General features: G+C 36.4%; 1 protein-coding gene across 2 annotated transcripts in view; it reads left to right on the forward strand.

Moving 5' to 3' along the window:
- Positions 1–747: 747 nt before the first annotated feature.
- Positions 748–23,021, forward strand: part of LOC110097896 (probable LRR receptor-like serine/threonine-protein kinase At1g67720) — a 37,060-nt gene continuing 14,786 nt past the window's right edge. Inside the window, exons 1-8 of one of the 2 annotated variants that reach the window (XM_028693120.1) lie at positions 748–970; positions 12,547–13,078; positions 20,684–21,189; positions 21,287–21,419; positions 21,526–21,597; positions 21,679–21,747; positions 21,834–21,905; positions 22,388–22,456. In XM_028693120.1, coding sequence (XP_028548953.1) covers positions 901–970; positions 12,547–13,078; positions 20,684–21,189; positions 21,287–21,419; positions 21,526–21,597; positions 21,679–21,747; positions 21,834–21,905; positions 22,388–22,456 — 1,523 coding nt within the window. In that variant the 5' untranslated portion in view covers positions 748–900. The remainder of the gene's footprint in view (positions 971–12,546; positions 13,079–20,683; positions 21,190–21,286; positions 21,420–21,525; positions 21,598–21,678; positions 21,748–21,833; positions 21,906–22,387; positions 22,457–23,021) is intronic. The other variant, XM_020824534.2, reaches the window with a different exon arrangement.

Raw genomic sequence — 23,021 nt, forward strand, 5'->3', positions numbered from 1 at the left:
TTGATCCCCTCAATCATAGAGTTTTCATCAAGCATTTATGTGCCCAAATGATGTTAGAATTAAGCAATATTGGGCTTGTTGGATTTGTCCCATCGAGCCACTAGATTCAACTATAAGCATGTTATATTTGCATATCATTTGGTCATCCATTTTATGCTTTGAAAATTTCAAATATACTTTGGGACCCCAATTTGGACTCATTTGGGCTCATAGTGGACCCATTTTGGTGTTGTTGGATTCTTTTCTACAAGGCGTATAATTTGACTATAGATTTGTTGAAATTGTAGTTTGGATGATCCTAAATTTAATTTCTAACTTGAATATATCTTGAGATTCATGCGTATCAAGACAATTTTTGATGATATATCAACTTTAAATATATATTATAAGTGAAGCCCAATCTTCACTTTTATTTTAAATTATATTACCAATAGTCCAATAGCTATTTAATGTTAATTTTATTTATTTTTTATGATTTCGTTATAACGATTAATTTTTATCTTTTTTATACAAGAATTAATTTTCTCATTTTTTAAAAAATTTAAAACAACTTAATTTTTTTATAAAAATTTCTCAACTTTATGCGACTAATCTAAAACTATATCCGGCCCCACCTAATAATAACAATTGCACGGGTAGTTTTAGTTTTAAATTTTTAATGCTGGAAATATGCCAGAATGCCTGATGCGCCCATCTCCCCCTGAAACTCTGCTTGGTTGTTCACTCCAGTGTAGCCAGTCTTGTAGCGCTCATGTTGCGATGCTTTCCCACTTTGTAGTCCAGTCCATAGTGTCTTGCGCGAAGCTCGTCCTGCCATTTCTTTTATGGTCTGTCTTTCTCGTCGCTTCGTTTCTGCTTCTGGTGCGAGTTCCTGGGATTTTCCTCTTGCTGGAGAAGTAGATGGCTTGGATTTTTGGGCTGGTCTTCTTGCTTCTTTGTCTCAGCACTGCTTCAAAAGCTCAGATGCCCGGTAAGCCTGCTTTGTAGGTTGAGTGAGGAGGGTTTATGAGATTTTGCTGTTTGGTGGTGGAGTGGTTTGGATGTTTCCAGGTGTTTTAGGTTTTTATGTTTGAGTTAGGAAGAGTTGGGTTTCAAGTTGTGAATCAAAATGTAGAATCTTTGTGGTTATAGAGTGGAATAGAGTTTAAAAGTAGGATAATTTGAAGGCATTGGTTAGCTTCTTGAATGATGTAGAACTATGACGTTGGTTGGTTGCCTGATTTGGGAGAAATAGCTAAATGGTTCGTTTCAAGATGAAAAATTCAATTATAGGTTTTAACTTGTTGGTGTGTTTTGAGTAGAGGGTTACTTGTTTGTTAAGAATAATGATTTCATAAAAAAATGGTTGCGTTTTGTGTGTGGATATTTGAGTTGGTAGTAACATTAGGGAATACTGTAAGGTGATGAGATTGGTGAATAAGGGTACCTGAAGATTACTTTCTGGGAACCATTTTGAAATTTAACTAATAAAATTTACACATGTTTTTTCTCGAGTTGGATTCTATCCTTCTTTCAGTAAAATCCATTGCTTCATCTTAAATTCCATGTAACTTGAAGCACTACATTTGAAAAGGTTTCATTGGCCTTCCATATTTTTTAAGTCATAGTTGTTTTTTTGCTTAAATTATTTACTCTTTTTAATTGCATTCTGCGAATTCTTTTGGTAGTATTGCATTTGCTTTGGTAAAATAGATTTAGCTTTGCTCGAATATTTACATTCCTTAAGTTTGAATAAATTGCCAGAATGGCGGGCAAGGCCCTCTTAGAAGGTGGCCAGTTCTCTCACAGAAGCATGCTGATAATTGAATTTTTACTTTCTCCCTAAATTCAATGTATTACAGGGCATTTATCAACTTAACACTTGATATTTTTGGATTTTCATTACTCCTTATTAAGCTATACAATCAAAGATTGTAGGAATCAGAGAAGTCTACATCTTTATTTCAATAATCCTAATGCTATTTCAAATATGCTTATATAAAGGCAAGAGGATAGAGCAATATGGAAAGTACAATAAATGAGAGAATACCCTCCATAATAAGGATATATCACAATAATTAATAGTATAAATTTCTAATAAAATTTACGATATCTGATAAAATTAATATGATATGATAGCAAAACAATTCTAATTCTAACAAAAGATAATAGCATCTTGGTTAAGGAAAGATGTAGATGCTACTTTGAGAAGTTATTAAAAAATAATTTTGAGAGATAAGTAATTTTAGAAAAGCATAATGAACAAAATAATAAGATACATTATAGAGTGATCTGAAAAGTAAATGGAGTTATATCTAGAGAATACTTATTCTGATAAACTTTACGTTTAAATGAGATAACAATTGGAATTTACAGAGTTATGTGGGTATTGCAATGGTTTGGTTATCAAATCTTTTCAATAGAACTTTGAGTGCTAAGAGGATGCCAAATAATTGGAGAAGAAGTATTTTGACACTAATGTTCTAGAATAAAGAAGACTTTTCAAGATTTTTCTGTTATAAAAGAATAAAAACCTTGGAAAAATCACATCATTTTCAAATAGTTAATTTGGTTTTACACCAAAAAGATTATTTCGACCATGTATCTTTTTGTTAGACAATCAAGATAAAAAAAGTTAGAGCAAAAATAGTCTTCTTTTGTGTTCAGCAAAAGGCTCAATTGTGTTCCTTCTACAAAAGTCATAAAACTCCAAGTCATTGACAATCTTCAACATCTTAATATTCTTTAATGTTCGCTTATCAGTTTGTGCCTTTCACTTTTGAAATACATCAATTATATCATTTTTTTTTTCTATTTGACCATATAAACCAGTTGAGTAATTATTTATATAGGTAAGCATGCATTTAGATTCACTCTTATATCTAACACTAATAGAACCACATATGCTAGAATTGAATATTGTCCGAGATGCCCTACCTTGAATAATGATCTACAAAGGTAAGCATGTATCTAGATTCAAACTCTGAACTAACTGATACGCCTTGGAGGCAAAAACAATGAATAAACAATGGAAAAACTGCATAAATACTAATAATAATGACTGTTTTTGGATTATAACATTAATTTGAAAGCAAGATACATGCAATTTACAATTCGAGAGGTAGACCAGCTCTCCCAAACAACCTAGACACCGCTAGAAAGCCCTCAAAGAAAAATCTGCAGCAAACATAAACAAAGATCTGCATAAAAAATAAATAAACCTAAACTTAGTCTTAAATAAGATCTCATCCTTCCCTCCTAAATCAACCCCTCGTTCCTAATATATTTCCCTCTTTTATTTGAAATTCAATTAGGAAATCCTTTCCTAATATATTTCCCTCTTCTATTTGAAATTCCATTAGAAAATACTTTTCTAATTGATCCTCTCCTAACATAATGAATTAATTCTTTGTTGGGCCCTGCCAAATCAGTCGAAATCCCCTCCTTGGATTCCACCCCTTCTTCCTAGGCTACTATATCAATACTCCCCTCCAAATCCTCAAGGTGGAATGAAGGGAACTGTTGCTGAATAATCTAGTAAGACTCCCACGTGGCCTTGTGCTTCGGTCGATCCTTCCACTTGATCGACACTTCCTCGCTTCCTGTTGCACCCTGTAGCACTCCTTCGATCTCCAATGATTCCAACAACACCTCCATGTCGTCCATCAAGGTCGGGGGAAGTGTAGAAGACATAATGTGCTCTCCTATCACTCGTCGCAATTGGGATACATGAATCACCGGTTGGATGGGTGATGATGGTGGTAACTGTAGGCGGTATGGCACGGCCCCGATGTGCTCTACTATCTCCGTGTCACGATCTTTTGCCTGTAGGGACGGAGCTTCAATAAACCCGGTCCCCCACATCAAATTGAATGTCTCTTCTTTGTGCATCTGCCTTCATTTTCATAATTTGTTGAGCTCTCAACAAATGCCTATTTAGTTCCCCCAAGATCCTGTCTTTGTCCTCAAAATATTGTTCAACCAAAGCCACTAGTGTATTGCCTTGTCCATAATATATCATGTGAGATGGATCTCTTCCATATAACATTTGAATGGTGTAGTCTGAGCTGCCGAATAATAGAAAGTGTTATACCAATACTCTATCCAAGCCAACCATTTCTCCCATAATTTTGGTGTATCCGATATAAAACATCGCATATACGTCTCCACATTACGGTTGACCACCTTTGTCTATTCGTCCGTCTAAGGATGATAAGCAATACTCCTTTTAGAACGGTCCTTTCCATTTTGAATAGTTCTCTCCAGAATTGGCTAAGGAAGATCATGTCTCGATCCGATACAATCGATTGCGGGACCCTATGTAATCTCACCACCTCCCTAATGAAAGACGTTGCTACTGATATTCTTGTATAGGGGTGGCAAAAAAGGGAATGAAATGGGCATACTTACTCAATTGTTTCACTATCACCATTATCGTAGTATATCCTTCTGACTTTGGCAGCCCTCAATGAAGTCCATTCTCACTTCCTCTTACACCTTTTCTGGCAGAGCTAACGACTGGAGGATCCCCCCCTGTTGACATCACTAAATTCTTGTGCCTCTGACATATATCACAACAAGCCACCATGTTCTCGACATTCTTCTGCATACCCTCCGAATACAGCTTTGTAGAGAGTCGTGCCGCGATGTCTTTTTGACCATAGAATGCCCCCTAATGGTTGTTTCAAGAAACTCTTGAAGTAGCACAAACCACCCATAATAAAGCAACTTTTGTCCCACTACTGAATATCTCAAATGGCTGTCCTTATTTCCTGCTAGCTCCTCCCTAATTTTCCTCAACCCTTCATCCTGTTCGCTTCTCTCCCCAGTGCTTCCTAGTCAACCACAAAGGGCATATATAATGCCATCATCTGCATGCACCTGGATAAACTATATGCTTCTTTGTTTTCAACTCCAGGTTGATATTGAATTTCGAAGTCATAGCCTAATAACTTGGAAGGCCATATTTGATGCTCCTCAGTGACCATTCTATGCTCCAACAAGTACTTCAGACTCCTATGGTTAGTTCTAACGATGAAATGTCTTCTCAATAAATAAGGCAGCCATTTTTGAATGGCCAACATGATTTCCATCAGCTCCATCTCATAGCTGACTTGAGCCTTGCTTTGGCCATCAACATCTGGCTGATATAGGCCACTGGTCTATGGTTCTGCATAAGTACAACTCCCAAGTCAAAACCCGAGGCATCTATCTCAACTAAAAAAGACTAGCTGAAATTTAGAAGAGCTAATATGGACACACTAGTCATAGCCTTTTGTAACTCCTCAAAAGCCTTGGTGGCAGACTCTCCCCACTTAAAGTTGTCCTTTTGAGCTGTTCCATCAACAGCCCCATTATAGAACTATAGTCTTTCACAAATTTTTGATAGTAGCATGTAAGTCACAAGAATTCTCTTAGCTCCTTTAAAGTCTTGGTTATGGGCCACCCGAGCATGGCCTCAATCTTACTCTGGTCTGCTATCACTCCCTCCTGAGATAGCACGTACTCTAAATACTCCACCATGGGTTGGTCGAAAGAACACTTCTTCTGATTGGCAAACAAAGAGTGCTCTTTTAAGGTAGATAATACAACTCCTAAATGCTCCAAGTGCTCCCCTTCAGACTTTCGATATATCAATATATTGTTAAAAAATACCAACACAAACCTTCGTAGGTAGGATTGGAATACCCTATTCATCAGAGACTGGAAGGTGGCCGGTGTGTTGGTGAGGCCAAAAGGAATAAAAAAGAACTCATAATGTCTCTCGTGCGTTCGAAAAGCTGTCTTGTGGGTGTCACTTGATTGCATTCTGGTCCGGTGTTATTTGGATTTCAAGTCGATCTGGAGAATATCACATATCCATGCAACTCATCTAACAACTCATTAATGGCTGGTATGAGAAACTTATCTGGTACAATTTCCTTATTCGAGGCATGGTAGTCTAAACATAACCTCCAGCTTCTATTCTTCTTCTTCACTAACAATACAATACTAGATAAAAGACTTACATTGGGCTTGATAATTTCAGTATCAAGCATCTCTCTAATCAGTCTCTCAATCTCATCCTTCTGGACCCGATTGTAGCAGTATGGCTGGACGCTAATGGGAGAGACTCCTTCCTTTAGAACGATAGAGTGCTCGTAGTCACGAGGGGGTGACAATCCCTGGGGAAGCTGGAATATCTCCCTAAACTACTGAAGAAGTGGTTGGACCATGTCTGGAATGTCCTTTACATCTTCTTTCTCTCCTCCCTCTAGACTCTAAAGCTCCACGAAGAATCCCCCTTCTTCCCCTTCTAGGGTACGAACCTGGGATTTCAAAGAAACCATTGCTTTGGACAATTTGGGGTCTACCTTAATTACCACCTTTCTTTCCTCTACCCAAATCTTCATAACTAATGTATTCCAGTTTATCTTGGTCTCCCCTGAAGTTTGTAGCCACTTCATTCCCAGAATCAAATCAGTACTCCCCAACTCCAAAGGAAGAAAATCCTCGGTGATGTGAATCCCCTGCAACTCTTCCATTAAGCCTGACATATCCCTTTGCTCTTCTCCACCTTTCCTGTGCCTATCATCACTCTAAAATTACCTGTGTCTAACCGCTGATTTTATAAGAATTTGTGGGTAGCCCACTATCCACTAGGATCCCCTCACCTTTATAGTGTGATTCGAGGTAAATCCCACTACCGAGTTCAATGAAACTTCAGTAACCTTCAAGTTTATAGGCTCTTCTTTCTCTTTTTCTTTCCTCTCTGCCTCTACCTCTGCCTCGTACCCCACCTCCTCATTACACGCCAAGAGAATATGCAAGGTACTATTTTTGCATCTATATCCTGGTGTAAATTTCTCGTTGCATCTGTAACATAACCCTTTTGACCTCCTGTACTGTACCTCTGCCTACGTGAGGCGCTAGAAATGGCTTTCCAGATGAATTCTGGCACTCTTTTCATTTGGCACTTCTCTCTAAAAAGACACCGTTTGGGTTCTCGGTGCCAGGATCGTGGAGATATTCTTGTAAGTGCATCCTATGTTGTTGCTTTTGCTGGCCTTTTTTTCTCTAATGTTTCTCTTCCACCCGTTGTGCCAGTTCAATCATCTCCCTTAGCTCCCTTGTCCTCAACACCCTGAGTTTTGCTCGTATGTATTCTTTTAGGCCCTTTATGTAATTCCCCTCCAAATCTTCCAAAAAAATTCCCCTCAGCCTATTCGATAGCAGCTTAAAATTTTCTCGGTACTCAATGATTGTCCTCTCCCGGGTCAAGGCATAAAATTGCTCGTGTAGGTCTCCTTCCCGGATGGCTCGAAAACGGTTAAAAAATCCCTCTTTAAATTCTCCCCATGAATGGAGCGGGTACCTCGCCTCCCTCCACTGAAACAAAGCTAAGGCTTTGCCCTCCAAACATAGCCCTGCTGCCATGAGCTTTTCCCCCTTCGTAAGCCCATTGATAAAGAAGTAATGCTCCACCTGATACACCCATCCTTGAGCATCTTCCCCTTTAAAAATTGGCATTTTTAGCTTCTTCACCCTAGCATTTTCATCCCAATTTCCTCTCCCATTATCATCCCTCCCACCTGCGTATCGTGGGTGAGAATCCCACCTATCTTCCTTTCGTCCCCAATAGTGGTCGGTCACCCCACCACCTCCATCACAAAACTCCCTTCCTGCTGTCCCCCCATCTGAAGATCCTATTACACCCCTATCAGAGCCCTAGGAGGTATTTCTTGGTGAAAAAAACTCCCCTCGTCGAACTCTTTCAGTTCGACTGCTTTTCCTTTGGTTGTGGTCAAGGGAATCTTGATTGAATTTGGATTAGGGTTGGCCATTGAAACTACTGGTGGAGTTTTTGTTTGCATCTCCAAGATCCTTCTTAACATCTCCTCCACCCCTCCAAATCGATTTTCCATACGGTTTTTTATAGATGAGAACCTTTCTTCCATGGTAGCGAGCTTCTCCCCCATGCTGTTTTTGAATTGCTTCATCTCGCCGTCCAACGTCTTCACATGCTTTGCTGCCATTCATGGTTCTACGTTCCAAACCTAAAAAAAACAGCACAAAAAACAGCAAACTGGAGGAGATATGCAACAGAAATTTTCAAGGAGAACAAAGATTTTGGTCCAGGACACCACTCTGATACCAATTTAATACACCTTGGAGACAAAAATAACGAACAAACAATAGAAAAACTGTAGAAATACTAATGACTGATTTTGAATTATAACTTCAATTTGAAAGCAAGATATAAATGATCTACAATTCGAGAGGTAGATTGACTCTCCCAAACAACTTAGATGCCGCTAATAAGCCCTCAAAGAAAAAGCTACAGCAAACAGAAATAAAAATCTGCATAAAAAACAAATATACCCTAAACTTAGCCTTAAACAAGCTCTCCTACTTCCCTCCTAATTCTGCCCCCCCTTACCTAATATTTTTCTCACTTTTATTGGAAATTCAATTAGGAAATCCTTTCCTAATTGATCCTCTCATAACATAATGAATTTATTCCTAGTTGGGCCTCACCAAATCAACCGAAATCCCCTCCCTGAATTCAGCCGCTTCTTTCTGGGCTGCTGCATCGCTAACCCTAGTAGGATCTTGTAAGTTAGAATGAATATTCTCCAAATTAACTTTGATCCTATGAACTATAATAAGGAACTTTAATTTTTGATGTTTTCCCGAAGCATAATGCTCACAAAACTCTAAAGCTCCAGTCCTCTAATCACAAAACAAGCTTCTCTTGCTCAACTCAAACATATGCCATAACCCTAATCACATCTTTTGTGTAAGATGTTGAGGCATGATTTGTCACTATGTTATCTTGAAGAAAGAACGGGTTCTTAAGTTTCATTGTTCATATCAAATCATGGAGCTCTAAAAGCTTGTAATACTTCACTTTTTGTAATGTATTTACCCGTGTTGTAGTCTAAATGCTTCAAACAGAAAATATTTTTCAAAGCTAGAGCATGTCTCACCTTTGTCAAAATTCTCACAATTCCATCATATGTTTTGATCTAAGTTGCTCCTACCCAGCAATTTCTTATGTTATTTCATCGCCCATAAGGGCATTTTTACCATCAACAGAAATGTTAGAAGAGAAATATTTTTTGTGGGTCAAATGATATGAAAATCTTGAATAAAAAAATCTAATCTTCAGAAAAAGAAACATTTTGATGTTTAGCTATCAAAAATAGATCGACGCTCTTTTAGAGCTAGACTTGTCCTTCTTTTCATCCTTTTCCTTTAGCCCTTGCAGTAATTTGCGATCAAATTGTAATATCCAAATTTATTGCAGCAGTGATTCAGAATTTATTCCTAAACTATAATTTTGATCTTTCACATTCTTCCTTTGTTTTTCTAAGTTTGTCTGTTTCCTTATAATTAATCCCTTATTCGGGCTTTCACATTACACCCTTGTCTTCGACTTATGTGTTAGAAAATTTAACCTCACCTCCATCATGAAGATAGTCTTTCCTATATAAGAAGTGGGTAATAATGGTCATAAGAGGGTGTTAAATAGCATAATAAGTTAAAAGCGTTATCCTCTTTAATCTTTTATCCATTTTTTCTAGATTTAATAAAAGCTTGTTATAGGCATCTAATTGCTCTTGCAGTGATATACCGTCTTTTATATGAAATGCAAACAATTGTTCTTTAAATAGAGATATTTTATGATTAACTTTGTCTTGTAAAGAGATTCTAACCTTTTACCTGTATATTGTACGGTATTATGACCCACTACATTGTGAAAAGTATTGTCTCCAAACTGAGGATAATCGAATAATGGGCTTTCTGATCCATTTCTCCATTTTCATTTATGTCAGTTAGGGAGTCCTTCCCCTTCCAAACTATGAAAACCCTAGGAGAAGTGATCATTTGGAGATCTCTCAATTGCTTGATTTATGAAGGGAGCCAAAAAAATCCTTATACATGAAGAATCCCTTGATGTTTATATGTGATTGAATGTTAGATCGCTCTCTCGAAATCGCTATTATTGCATTTTATTGTTAGCTAACTTATCACCTTCTTTAGTGTGCTTTTCCCCTTTCATTAGCTCTGTCACTTTCTTTTGTTTGCTTATTCGCTTGATCGCCTCTTGATCATACACTTTGGTAAGCTACATAATCAGAAGTTATTGAAGATTATAATCAAGTTTAAGAGGGATTGCAAAAAAATGCTCTTGCTTATTTGATATAATTTCACAATATGATATTTATTAATCTGTGGAAGAGATATAAATGCGTATCACAAGAATTGATATGATGTGCAGTGTGAAATATCGTTTGTTAAAGACTTGTTGAAGTTATTAAGATACATATGGTTGAGCATTGACTAGTATTATAAATTTTTATCAAATAATAACATTATTGATATCAAATTCATTTATTTTTATATTCTTATGCTTGCAAAGGATATTTAAAGCAATTTGTCATAGTTTAGGGCTTTAGGTTTTTTATTTATGACAATTCTTATCAGTTCCCCATCTACTAAAATAAGTGAAAATTTTTAAAGAAAGTATTTAGAAGATGGATGTTTTAGAATTGGTGGAATAAAGACCAAGTATAAATGTAATTTTAGTTGGTGTGATACTAATAATTTTGATGCTATCTCATTAGAAGATAAAGTGATGCCTAGGAGTAATAAATTTAAATATAAGGAAGAATGATAATATAAATGAGGATATTACTGCTAAATTTGTAAATTTGTGGCCATGTGGTTAAAATGGAGAAATGCCTCAATTATTATGCAATTAAAGGATATCATCAGATTTATATGTGAATTTTATAGAACTGCAATTATGTTGTAGATGTATGAATCCAAGTTTTGCCTCAATAAAAAAATGGTTGATAGTTGGATTAATTATGGTGAAAATAAGAATATTTTGATGGATGCATTGCAAAACTAAGAATGATAAATTAAGGAATGATTGTATTAGTAAAATAGTTGGAGTGATATTTAGTGAAGATAGACATTTAAAAATGGATTTAGGTAGTTTGGACATATACAATACAACAACAACAACAAGCCTTTACCCATTATGTGGGGTCGGCTACCTGAATCATTTTTCTCCATTGTGTCCTGTTAAGGGTTAAATTCTCATCTAAATCTTATAAAGAAAGTTCATTTCTAATATTTTCTACCACAGTCTTTTTAGATCTACCTTTACCTTTCTTAACATAAGTCAAATCTAATAAATCTATAAAAAAAAAATCTAATACATCTACTTTCCCAATCGGGTCATCAGAAGGCGCCTTTTTATGTGACCAAATCATCTAGGGCGACTCTCTCTAATCTTATCTTCCATTGGAGCTACTCTAATATTTTCACGTATGTGCTCATTTCGTATTTTGTCTTTAAGAGTAAAGCCACACATCGACCTAGCATCCTCATCTCTACAACACATAACTTAATATTATGCTTCTCTTTTAATGGCCAACATTTTGCACCATAAAGCATTGCAGTTCTCACTACCATCTTATTGAATTTTCCCTTAAGTTTGTGAGGGAGTTTTCTATCACATAACAAGCCCGATGCATTCCTCCATTTCAACCATCCAACTTGAATTCTACTTATAATATCCCCATTTATTTCACCATCACTCTGAACAATATACCCAAGATATCTAAAACTTGTGCTCTTATTAATGACTTGATCGCCCAAAGTCACAATCCCCCCACTAGATTTATTAATTATTATTATTAAAACTACACTTCATATATTCAGTTTTTAGACCTACTTAAACGAAAGCCTTTGGACATATACAATGAAGGGTAAAAATTACAATAATTAGCTGGGTAGACAGAATTAGTTTTTTATGATCAGAAAAGGGCAGTGATGGAACTAAGAAAACTTAAAGTGAATGAAAAATGAGAATTCATAAAGCTAACCCCATATAGTTGACATAAGGATGATATGCTTATATGCATTTGCAACAAATGGAACTTGACGATATCACTAGATGAAGACATTATTTTTTTCAATAGGATTTTGTTAATTTGTGATATCTTCTTTCCTTTTTTTTATCTTTTTTGTTTTATTCTTTGAAACTTACCATGATCCTTTTCATCAACATTTGTTGGTGGTCTTTCAATTTAGGTCGACCTTGATAATTTTTTTTAAGACCATATTATGAAACTAGAACATATGATATAAAATTCATACTTGTGTTTGAATCCATGGTCTCAATAAAAATAGCGACAAAACGAAAAATTGCTAAAAAGTATAACTTATTAGGATATCTTCTTTTTTTCCCTTTCTTTCTTTGCTTCTTGCTTATAGCTTCGAGTTTCACTCAATGGGGAAAAGAAGTAATGATTCGAATCAATAGGAGAGGCCACCTAGTCTACTCTTTATATAGAAGGCCATTACCATCAAAATAATTAGGTTTCTCTATAGACCACGTTTATTAAAGTTCAGGCACACAATTTTTCAAAATTCAGGCTCAATTTATTAGACCACATTTATTGGTCTATTATAGTCCATTTAAGAAAATTCTTATAGTTCTTAAGCTGAGAGAAAAGGTGAAGCTATTTGATCGCCAATTTGTTTTATTTTTTCTATTTTATAAATCAGGCTTTTTGAGTTTAGATTGCGGAGGGACAGAGAAGCATACTGATTCTCTCGGTCTCTTGTGGACTCCTGATGACCAAACTACCTTGGGTGGAACTGTTGCCATATCTACACCAGAAGAGGCTCGCATGCAATACAGAACAGTGCGATACTTCCCTGCAGATGATAATAAGTACTGCTATACATTGCAAGTGCAGAATAGAACTCGTTACCTTGTAAGAGCCACGTTCTTGTATGGAAATTTTGGCACAAGTGATGCCTACCCTACATTCGATATCTCTCTTGGTGCTTCTTACTGGTCAACAATTGTTATATCTGATGAAAATACCATTGAAGTTGAGGAGTTAATTTTCTTGGCTACATTGCCAACAGTGAGTGTTTGCTTATCTAATGCTACCACCGGGCAACCATTTATTTCAACACTTGAGCTCCGCCAGTTCAATGGCTCGCTCTATTTCACAACTGTTGAAACTCAGTATTTTCTCAGTCTTTCTGCAAGAATAAATTTTGGTGCTGAGAGCAATTATTCAGTCAGGTGCGTTTATTTTATGTAAGAGATTTTTTTTTCTTTGACATCGCTTACATTTTGCTCTTATTTAATGAACTAATATTGAAGTGATTTGATCAGCTTGAATACTGAAACTGCCTTTCTATCTTAAAACATAAGATTCTGTCTGCTCTACTTCTAGGTAGCAGTTATATTTTCCATGAAAATTTTGTGAAGGAAACCATCTTCTTTTGTCATTCATGGTATATCAATTCTCCATTTCTTAGCTGAAACTATCACTGTTTTGAAGGCAAATTTCATTTTCTTGCATTATTTACTTGATTGACGCAGGATTCATAGACAGATACATATAGAAATTATTCTCAAGATCATCCATATGCCTCAAAAGGGTTGGTTTTCTAGCATCGTTTTATCTGCTAAGCAGTTTTTATAATCTAATTTGTGGTTCTTCAAATGCTTTGATATCTCTTATTGGATTTATGTATATTAAATTCTTCATGTCGGCATCGAGGCATGATGTTGCTTCAGATTTTGAGTTTGGCAAACAAGGTGATCAAAAAGTCCATGTCCTAGGTTTTCTTATGTACTGAAATCTATTTGTTGTGATGACTATTTCATAGAAATTGAGGTTTCACATCGCTTTTCACATGCCTGACTGCATCTTTCTCATTTGCTTCATCAAGCTAAACATTAGATGTAATCACTCTTACGTGCTAATCAAAACTCATATTGAGACCATTGATTTTGTAAATAATTGCATGATTTACTATTCTTGTGGCCTGCTAGGCTAATATTAGGCTATGGCCGTATTGTTATCTTGGTAACATTCTTCAACTGGCTGTAGTAAGGACATTACAAGGTCAGGAACTTTAGAGGAGAAAACGGTAAAGTTTACAATGAAATTGAATGGTGAATCTATTTGCTTTTTCCAAGTGAAATACTACATGCTGTTTTTCATTACAACTTGGGTAGTATGCAAATGTTTGATTGCACGATAGACATAATGAAGCAAATTTTGGTCTCTTAATAGCTTTTTAACTCTTTGAATGTCTAACACTATAGATGGATGATCATTAGTGACAAAAATCATTTTTATATGCAGTAGACAACATTTACACAACCTTTATGTTGGTTTGTAGTGTTTGCGCATATCATTGATGGCTTAATAGTTTGCAATTTGTCGTTTTGTTATAATGTAGATATTCCTTGGATTCTAGGGGGCATTTTTGAAGTAGGGTATCATCTTACACACAATTAACCAAAAATTTGGTCTAAAACTCCCTAGATTGTTCACTCTTCTGGAAGCTTCCAACTACAAAGTGAATTAGATAAGTTAAAAGAAATTTAGTCTTGTTGGATTAGAAAGGATCTCACTTGGTCTTCTTTAAGAATGGTTGGCTTGTTAAGTGAGGGATCTCTCTTTCACTTCACTCAATGCCTAAGCCGTTTTACTTTCAAACTCATTGAAGTTGTTCACGCTCTAAAGAGCTCAGAATGAGTAATGAGTGAATAAACCCACTTTATCTTTGTATAGGTTGAGTGAAAGGGTGCTTAAGAATATGATTGTTAAAAAAATTATTTTAGTGGTTTTGGTAATGCCACATTAGTTTTCATAGTAATGTTGGAGGTGTATTCGATTGATGCAATCCTATATGCATTTTGGATAAGTTAGGTAGGCCTTCTTTCTTGCTGATTGAATAAGTTAATGTGCTCCCGTCCGATCGAGCCAGCCTTTAGCCCAATGCAAATAAGTCGTCTGACTCCACCCAATTACTCCTAATCGATCAACCCCGTACAGGTGAACAAGGCCTTTGATCCCTCCGGTTTGATTGCAGGAAGGAGTACAAGTCTTGTATTCTTGCTTGTCCTTGAACTCTCTTCTCTTTCTATATGCATGCAATAGGAGGTCCTACGCTCGACTTCTCTCGCTTTTGCTCAGTCGACTCTGGACGTTGCACTCGAGAGGAGCCCTCCCGCTCGATCTCTCCTTGATCTTGGACGCATGAAGGAAGCAGGAGGACCAACATTCCTTAGACTTTTGACAATGAAGGCTGACAGAAGTACCAATATTCCTCAGAATTCCGACAATAAAAGCTGATGGTGGGAACTGTATTATTTATAATTCCAACAATGAAGGCGGGTGGTGGGAATCTGTATTACTCAGAATTTTAGCAATGAAGGCCAGTAGTGGGAACCTGTATTCCTCCAAATTACAGCAATGAGGCTGATGGTGGGAACTTATATTCTTCATAATTCTAACAATGAAGACCGATAATGGGAACCTGGAGAACCAACAAGCGCCAGCTCCTTCAGGGTAGGATAAAGTGCTTCTAATCTCTCTATAGTCTCACCCCGGATATCCACGATCAACTCCATACTTAGGGAAGTAGCGTACTTCACCATTTGTGTGCTCACCAACTCTTCGGTCACCGTAAGCACGCACTGGACCGTAGAAGTGAATTGCCTTACCACAAGGAAAGCCATCTTTTTCCCCATCACGTGCATCATCTAGGAAACTTCACATATCAGGACCATTCCATCAACAAGCTTCAAATCCACCGAACCGACATCAGTCAAAATCCGACCGGCAAGGTTCTAATGATGATTCCATCAGCGACAGTGAAGAGGGCGAGAAAGTGGGTTGCAAAGTGGTCTTCGTCTGATTTGAGGGATATATCTCGGTGGCAGAGATCTTGGAAGAGGTCGACTTCTTCTACTATCTAGAAGGAGGCTTTGACCTTTTTGTACTTCTCCCAGATTTGAGGATAGTGAATATGGAACATGCAGAAGCAGTTGGGATTTGGGGAAAGGAGGGGATCTTCGAGAGGAGGATTTGATGGCATGTATAACAACTCTTCAACTGCTCGTTGATTGTTTGATTTAGCTGTAACACACGCAAAAGGGTTGATTGTAGCTGCTCAGGAATGCACGCACGTAGTTTCTACTTGCTCCTTCTCTTGATCCTCTTCTTCACTCGGTTCGACCCCCAGGTAGGCACGCACGAGAGCTGCACGCGTAAGGCTGCAAAGGGGAAGCCCTCTCACTTGCTTGGCTGCTCTGGACTCACGCAAGCAGGAACAAAATGCTAGAACTAGCTCTCATGCTCTCATTTTTGAAGAAAAATTGAATGCCTTGCTCTGATACCATGTTAAATTCAGAGAATTGGCGAGGGAAAAGGCTTCTTAATTTAACTATACAAAACTATCCCTATATAGATCTATACAAGATATCTTAATAAAGAAACAAACAAATACGAAATCATGCATAATTGCCTTAATATAATCCTTCCTAAATCAACCACCTGAATATGGAAGGAGATTGACATGATCCAGGTGAGCCTCATATGGATCCCCATCTTGGCCATTGGATCAAGGGCCAAGGGACGGTTGTGATTTTAGTAGCTTTCATAGTCATGTTGAGGTATATTTGATTGATGCAATCCTATAAGCATTTTGGATAATTTAGGTAGGCCTTCTTTCTTGTGATTTAACAAAGTGTAATTGTATCATTTTTTATGGACATGTTGGGTAGATTGATGACTAATTTATTTATTTATTTATTTTTAGATTTGTCTGAGAAACTTAGTCAATATGAAGTATTGAGTTTATTACATTAGATTTGGTTACATCTAGAGAAGCTGTTAGTTTTGTGTGGAATCTAATTGTAATGATCAATTGGGTTGTACTTGCTTTTTTTTTTTGGGGGGGGGGGGTGGGGGGTTTTAATGAAAGGGATGTGGGGATTGCGGGGGGTCCCCTGCACCTGGATTTTTTTTTTTTGTACAATGCCTTGATGTTGTGTACCCAAGTGCCTCGACGCTGTATCTGTGAGTGCCCCGGTGTTGTGTTCCCAAGCACCCTGGTGTTGCAAAATTTGTTGGGAGAAATGATAGAGAGCAGAGCTTCGTAACATTCTAGATTCGGTGCTTCAATGCTACGGTTTGAGCACCACAACATCGCCATACCAATCTAAATTAGATGTTTGAGCATCGCAGCGCCCCAAACTGGTGCCGCAAAGCTTCGAGTCGGACTGGACAATTTACTCTCTTTTTCTCAAGGGTGACATCTCTTGGTTTTATTAACTTGACTTTCTCTTTTGTTTTGAGTGTGAGAACGGTGCAAGAGAGAAGAGAAGCAAGGAAAGAGTGAGAGAGAAGAGAGATCTGTATTTATATCTCCCAATTTTCCTAGTGGATTTTTTGGTGTGGCGTGGGTCAATGATTTTTTCCCTATTTCAGGCTTTTTCACGTTAAATCCTCGTGTCATTTGCTTTTCATTTTCTTTCCGCCGCATTTCTATTTTTCTTTTTAATTTCGTTGTGGTGTTTTACTTCCATCCCCAACATAAGCATCTCTTGGAGGGCCTAGTCCTTCACAAATTTTATGATAGACTTTGAAGAAAACAAAATTTGTTATAATTCTTAAAACAAATGAAATACTCACTAAGAGTTTCTTATTTATGGATTAATTGTAGGGTTGTTTGAGCAATAAAGAGGATGATTCTTGGATTTATTGTTTTGACAATCTTGATCATGTCATTTTAGTTTTGATTAGCATCACAACTTTGAACATTTTTGGACTTACATGGTAGTTTTTCTTGACATGTAAGGGCCATTTCACCTTTGGACATATTGGGGCGTCAATGACCAATGTCTCCATTTAAATAGAAATGCATCATTTCTCACTCCATTATTGTTAAAACTCATGCCATACTAATTTGATGAGCACACATCTCATATTGGGAAATTAATTAGTTGGGATTGCCTTAAATCTAACCTAGACCAGTCTTATCATTTGGTTTTGGTTGATTCACTTTCGGCTCACTTTCTTGTGAAAGTGCAATGGCACACCAAGAGGGTCAGTGAATTGAAAATTTTAAAATTTTTCTTGAAACAAAATATTGTGCGAAACAAAGAAATATTTCAAAACAAATGTTTAAAATATATATAAAAGAATTTTTTATTTTTATATTTTATGCAAAATCTCAACTAAAAATAATTCCAGAAACCATATTTTCACAAAGATATGCAATATGAACCAAAAGCAATAAAATAAAAGTGTGGAAAAACTAAAAATGCAAACCAACAATTTTTCTAGTGGTTTGGTGACTAGACCTACGTCCACGCCCCGTGGTCGTCCTTTTTAAGAATTTTACTATGTAGAAAACTTCTTTAGCACTCAGCCAGGTGGAGAACTTTTCTCCCCTACCAGGTGGAGAATGACCTTTACACGACTCTTCTATCCCCAAAAAAGTCTCTCCTTCTAACTCCTAGCATGAGGAGTTGCCAACCCTCTTGCTCCTTGCAACGACGGAGATTCCACTCCCTTAACCTTCCCCTGCTAGCCCCAAGTCTTCACCCAAGACTTATGCAGAAACCCTTTCAAAAACGCTCAACGTAAACTTTGGAGGACATGTACAAGTTAACAAGATTTCCATGTGAATTGCCTCACACAATCCTTGAACACCCTCAAGGGTTCTCTCATACTCACCATCACTCCCAAGGATTTGTTCAAGCTACTCCCAAAGAAGATACATCCTTTCTCTCCCTAAGGACTCTCATAAAATTCCACGTTGAGACTTTCCAAAATCACACCTAAAAAGACTTAGATTGGGCTATTTAAATGAAATCTTATTTTTTCAATTATGTTGTATTGTTTGTATAACGAGCTGTGATTCGTACTATCTGATTAATTAAACACTCATTTTCGAGTTCTATTTGATCGGATTGTATGATATGAACCGTACTGTACGATTAGTTATATCATATCAGGGATTGTCCCAGTTGGACTAATGTTTGTCCATCAAATGTTTTGTTAAATCGTACGGGACGATTTGGATCGTACAACACGATTATCAATCAAGATTTGATCCTAATTCAATTGCTTGATCAACAGTTCAAATTATGTAATATTCATTAATAATCATACAGTACGAAAGATTTCATACAATACAATTAGATCAAATTTGAAAATTTAAATTTGCTTAAATTTGATAACTTAAATTCAACGATGGGTTTTTTATCAAAATAATTGATCGTCTTGTACGATTATAGGTCGTACAGTATGATTAGTTGTGTTGGAAATTAATTTAATTAAAACTTGATTTAATTTTTGAAATAGTTGATCGTATTATACAATTGTGATCGTATAATACGATTGGTATTGTACAATACGATTTAATAAAGAAAATTAAGTATTTAATTTTTTCATCCTTACTCGTGTTTGTTAGTCACCTTGCCAACATAAACCTAATACAGAGTGACTCAAGAAAAAGAAAAATTTACGGACTCGTTAATTTAATTTTGACATTTTCTCTTTTTGATCAGGCTTAGTGTTTGAAGTTGTTTCTTCTGTTTTACCTGAAACGTTGGTAGTACCCAAAAGAAAACTATATATATAATGCAAAGATTAATAAATGACCAAACCAATAATATTTTTAATCATCAAAACACTAGTTCGGGCTCACGAATTTCAACATCTTGAAGTCTTAACTGTTATATAAGGTGGTTGCAAACATTCATATTGACCAAGGTAGCTAAAGATGGATGTAGGCAGCCTATTTGCCACTACTAAAGTAATAAGTTGGTTGATTGTCGATGTCCATGTTGTTAAAGGAGCTTAGTTATGGAAAGGGCTTACTGGTCTGAATGCTTCTCGAGCTGATGGTGCCATCCAATGCACCAGATAGAGCCCTCAAAGGGGCTACAATGTTAGTATTTGTAGTATGCAAATCACCATGTAATGTGTCCATTCTTATGGATGCTGTACAATTGGTTTCAAAAGGCCCATATTATGGTCTAGTTTTATCTTTCGTTTGCAATTGCAGGAGGGATGTGTAAAATTGTTCTTGTTTTTTTTACTTGTGGGCAGTGATATGGTCTTCAACTAGGAGCAATGAGTTGAGTGGTGGCCAAAAGCATCCCCGTTAGCTTGATTGACATTGTGTATAGGGAATTGGTTGTTGTAGCTAGGTCCCACAACAAAGAGCTGGGATCGAGATAGGAGTTCATGGTGCTCTTTCATCTATGATTCTCTATTTTTATTCCTTGCAATATTTGAAATCATAGCCCCTTTTTGGTGTTTAAAGGTTTCTATGGATTATATACAACCTTGCCTCAAGATCCATGATGTAGTATGGGAGATTTCTATATTGTGAAGCCTAATTTTTTTGCCTCATGAATAAAATACACTATGTAGACTTAGTCGTTGATCGACCTTTTGTGGTATGGTCGACATGGGGGTTGGAGAGGGGTGGAGATCACCCTCTTAGATGTTTCAGGATGGAGCCCTCGAGAAGTATCAAATATTTGCTTATTATTTCATTATTTTTTTTAAATATTGTATTTTTTGGCAGTAAGTTTTTTTTTTTTTTAATAAAGAGATGTTTATCAAAGGAATTTGGGTTTTAATTCTTCACAATAAAATCATAGTGAAGTTTGCATTAACAATTACAAGAAATGGCCATCAATTGGGTGAAATTTCACCTATTCCCCAAAATTCGGTTTTGTAAATTATAATTGGGCTGTTGGATTAAGTATTTTTATTAGTTAAAAGTTCAAACCCCTTTTCAGTACTTATAGATAATGCCTGTTCTTTCCATTTGAAACACTTAAAGAAATAATGTAAAATTTTAGGTACCCTGATGATCCATTTGATCGAATTTGGGAATCCGATTCTGTAAGGAAGGCAAACTATCTTGTTGATGTAGCTCCTGGAACTGAAAAAATATCTACCACAATGCCTGTGGATGTTAGCTATGGTGAAAGGCCACCTGAGAAAGTGATGCAGACAGCTGTAGTAGGTCGGAATGGATCTTTGGGTTACCGCCTGGATTTGGATGGTTTTCCGGGATTTGGTTGGGCTTTTTCATACTTCGCTGAAATCGAAGATTTTCATTCTGATGAGACGAGGAAATTTAAGCTCTTTATTCCGGGCATGCCAGCAATAAGTAAACCCACTGTTGATGTCCAAGAAAATGCTCAAGGACGGTTCCGGTTATATGAGCCAGGGTACTACAATATCTCCCTCCCATTTGTATTCTCCTTTGAATTTAAGAAGACAAATGATTCATCCATGGGACCAATTTTGAATGCTTTAGAGATATACAAGTATCTGCAGATAAACTTTGGCTCTAAAGATGGTAAGACTGCATTTGTCTGGTTTATATTTAAAATGTGATATTTAAGGTGAATTAGTCATGCTTAAGCTCCTGTTCTATTTGCATGATTATATTTCAGCGTCTATCATGGCTAGTCTTGTTTCCCAATACGTACAAGCAGATTGGGCGCATGAAGGTGGTGATCCATGTCTACCAGCTTCCTGGTCCTGGGTGCAGTGTAATTCAGATCCACAACCGAAAATTGTTTCCATGTAAGAAATAATGATTCAATCAGTTTCGTACTTTCAGATTTTTTTCTATGATTAAATTTATGTTGTGAAGATTTATTTATGCTAACTCAGAATTTTATCTTAGCAGTAATTTGTCTGGAAAGAATCTGACAGGGGACATCCCTTTAGAACTAACAAAATTGACCGGATTAATTGATCTGTGAGTTTCAATTGATTTATTTAATGCAAGCATGCATGAACATCTCATTCTCACGGCCATCCTGTCTGCTGAATTTTGCAGGCGACTAGATGGTAATTTGCTTACTGGTTCAATACCTGATTTTGGGGAATGCATAAATCTAGAATCCATGTAAGAATGCAAATATTTTCTGTCACAGCATAGTTTTTTTCTTCATGCCTAAGGTACCTTTGTTTTGTTTATTATTGTCGTTGTAGTCATCTAGAGAACAATCAGTTGATCGGGACCTTACCTTCAACTTTTGCAAACTTGCCAAACCTAAGAGAACTGTAAGTTTCTCTCTGTATATAGTTGACAGAATGTCAACTATAATCTTTATTTCCAGTGCGTGAATTGGAGCTTCAAGCTCTTTATTGTTAAGTCTTACACACTTGCAACCAACTAACCTAAATGGTCAACTTTTTATGACTTAGGAATAACTTAATATTGTGATAAAGTCCATGAGAGCCATTCTCATATGGCTTTCCACGCATGAGCAAGCATTGGCATAGAATAACTCATATATGAATCGTTACAGTATAAAGTTATTACATTTTGCAGTTGTGGCCCAAGAATATTTACATGTCGCTAAAACCCATCAATTGTTAGCCATTTTAAGAAGTTTATCTCTTCAGAAATTCCCAAGGAATTGCATATGGAATTATTTTGTTGGCATTGATATGGCAGATGTGAAAGTGTCATTTTCCATTATGAATTTTGATTGTTAACAACCAATATTAAAGTTTTTAACAAATTTTTTTTCCTTTTGCAGAAATGTAAGGAATAACAAGCTGTCTGGAGTGATCCCACAGGGACTCATTGATAAACATATCTCCTTCAAGTAATTTGCAAGCACGTTGAGTTGGCTACATAATTCATGCATTTAAGATGTATCGTCTTTTATAGGTTCAAACAATGTGCATATATCACATATACCTAAGTGAAGTTCTCTTTTTCTTTCTCATCTTCAGATTATTCTTGATTTAACTAAATCTCAATCTAGTGGTGACAATGAGTTGAGTTTGAACAAGTTGGCCCCTACTCAAACTCAATGATTTCAACTTTTGGCTTGAGTTAAATTTAGGTCTAAGTGGAAAATGAACAGGTTTTAGTCAACTTTGAGTTGACTAAACCAAGCCTAATTATATTTTTCCTAAATTCTAAATTGTTTTAAGACATAATTATTTAGTTTAGTTCCACAATAGATTGTTAAAATATTGCTAAAACATATGTTGGTGTAGAATGTGGTTGGCCATAACTCATATGTTTTGATTCTTGGTTAAAAATGAATTTGAATATTAGTGTGATAGGCCCAACTTTGGCCTTCATTTGATTCCACACTCCTTAATAAATAGTATCATAATCAAATGTTTAGGTGGGATTAACTGGTTTATGTTGTTTATAGC

The sequence above is a fragment of the Dendrobium catenatum genome, unplaced genomic scaffold (genome assembly GCF_001605985.2).
Source record: "Dendrobium catenatum unplaced genomic scaffold, ASM160598v2 fragScaff_scaffold_231, whole genome shotgun sequence".
NCBI classification, from domain to species: domain Eukaryota; kingdom Viridiplantae; phylum Streptophyta; class Magnoliopsida; order Asparagales; family Orchidaceae; genus Dendrobium; species Dendrobium catenatum.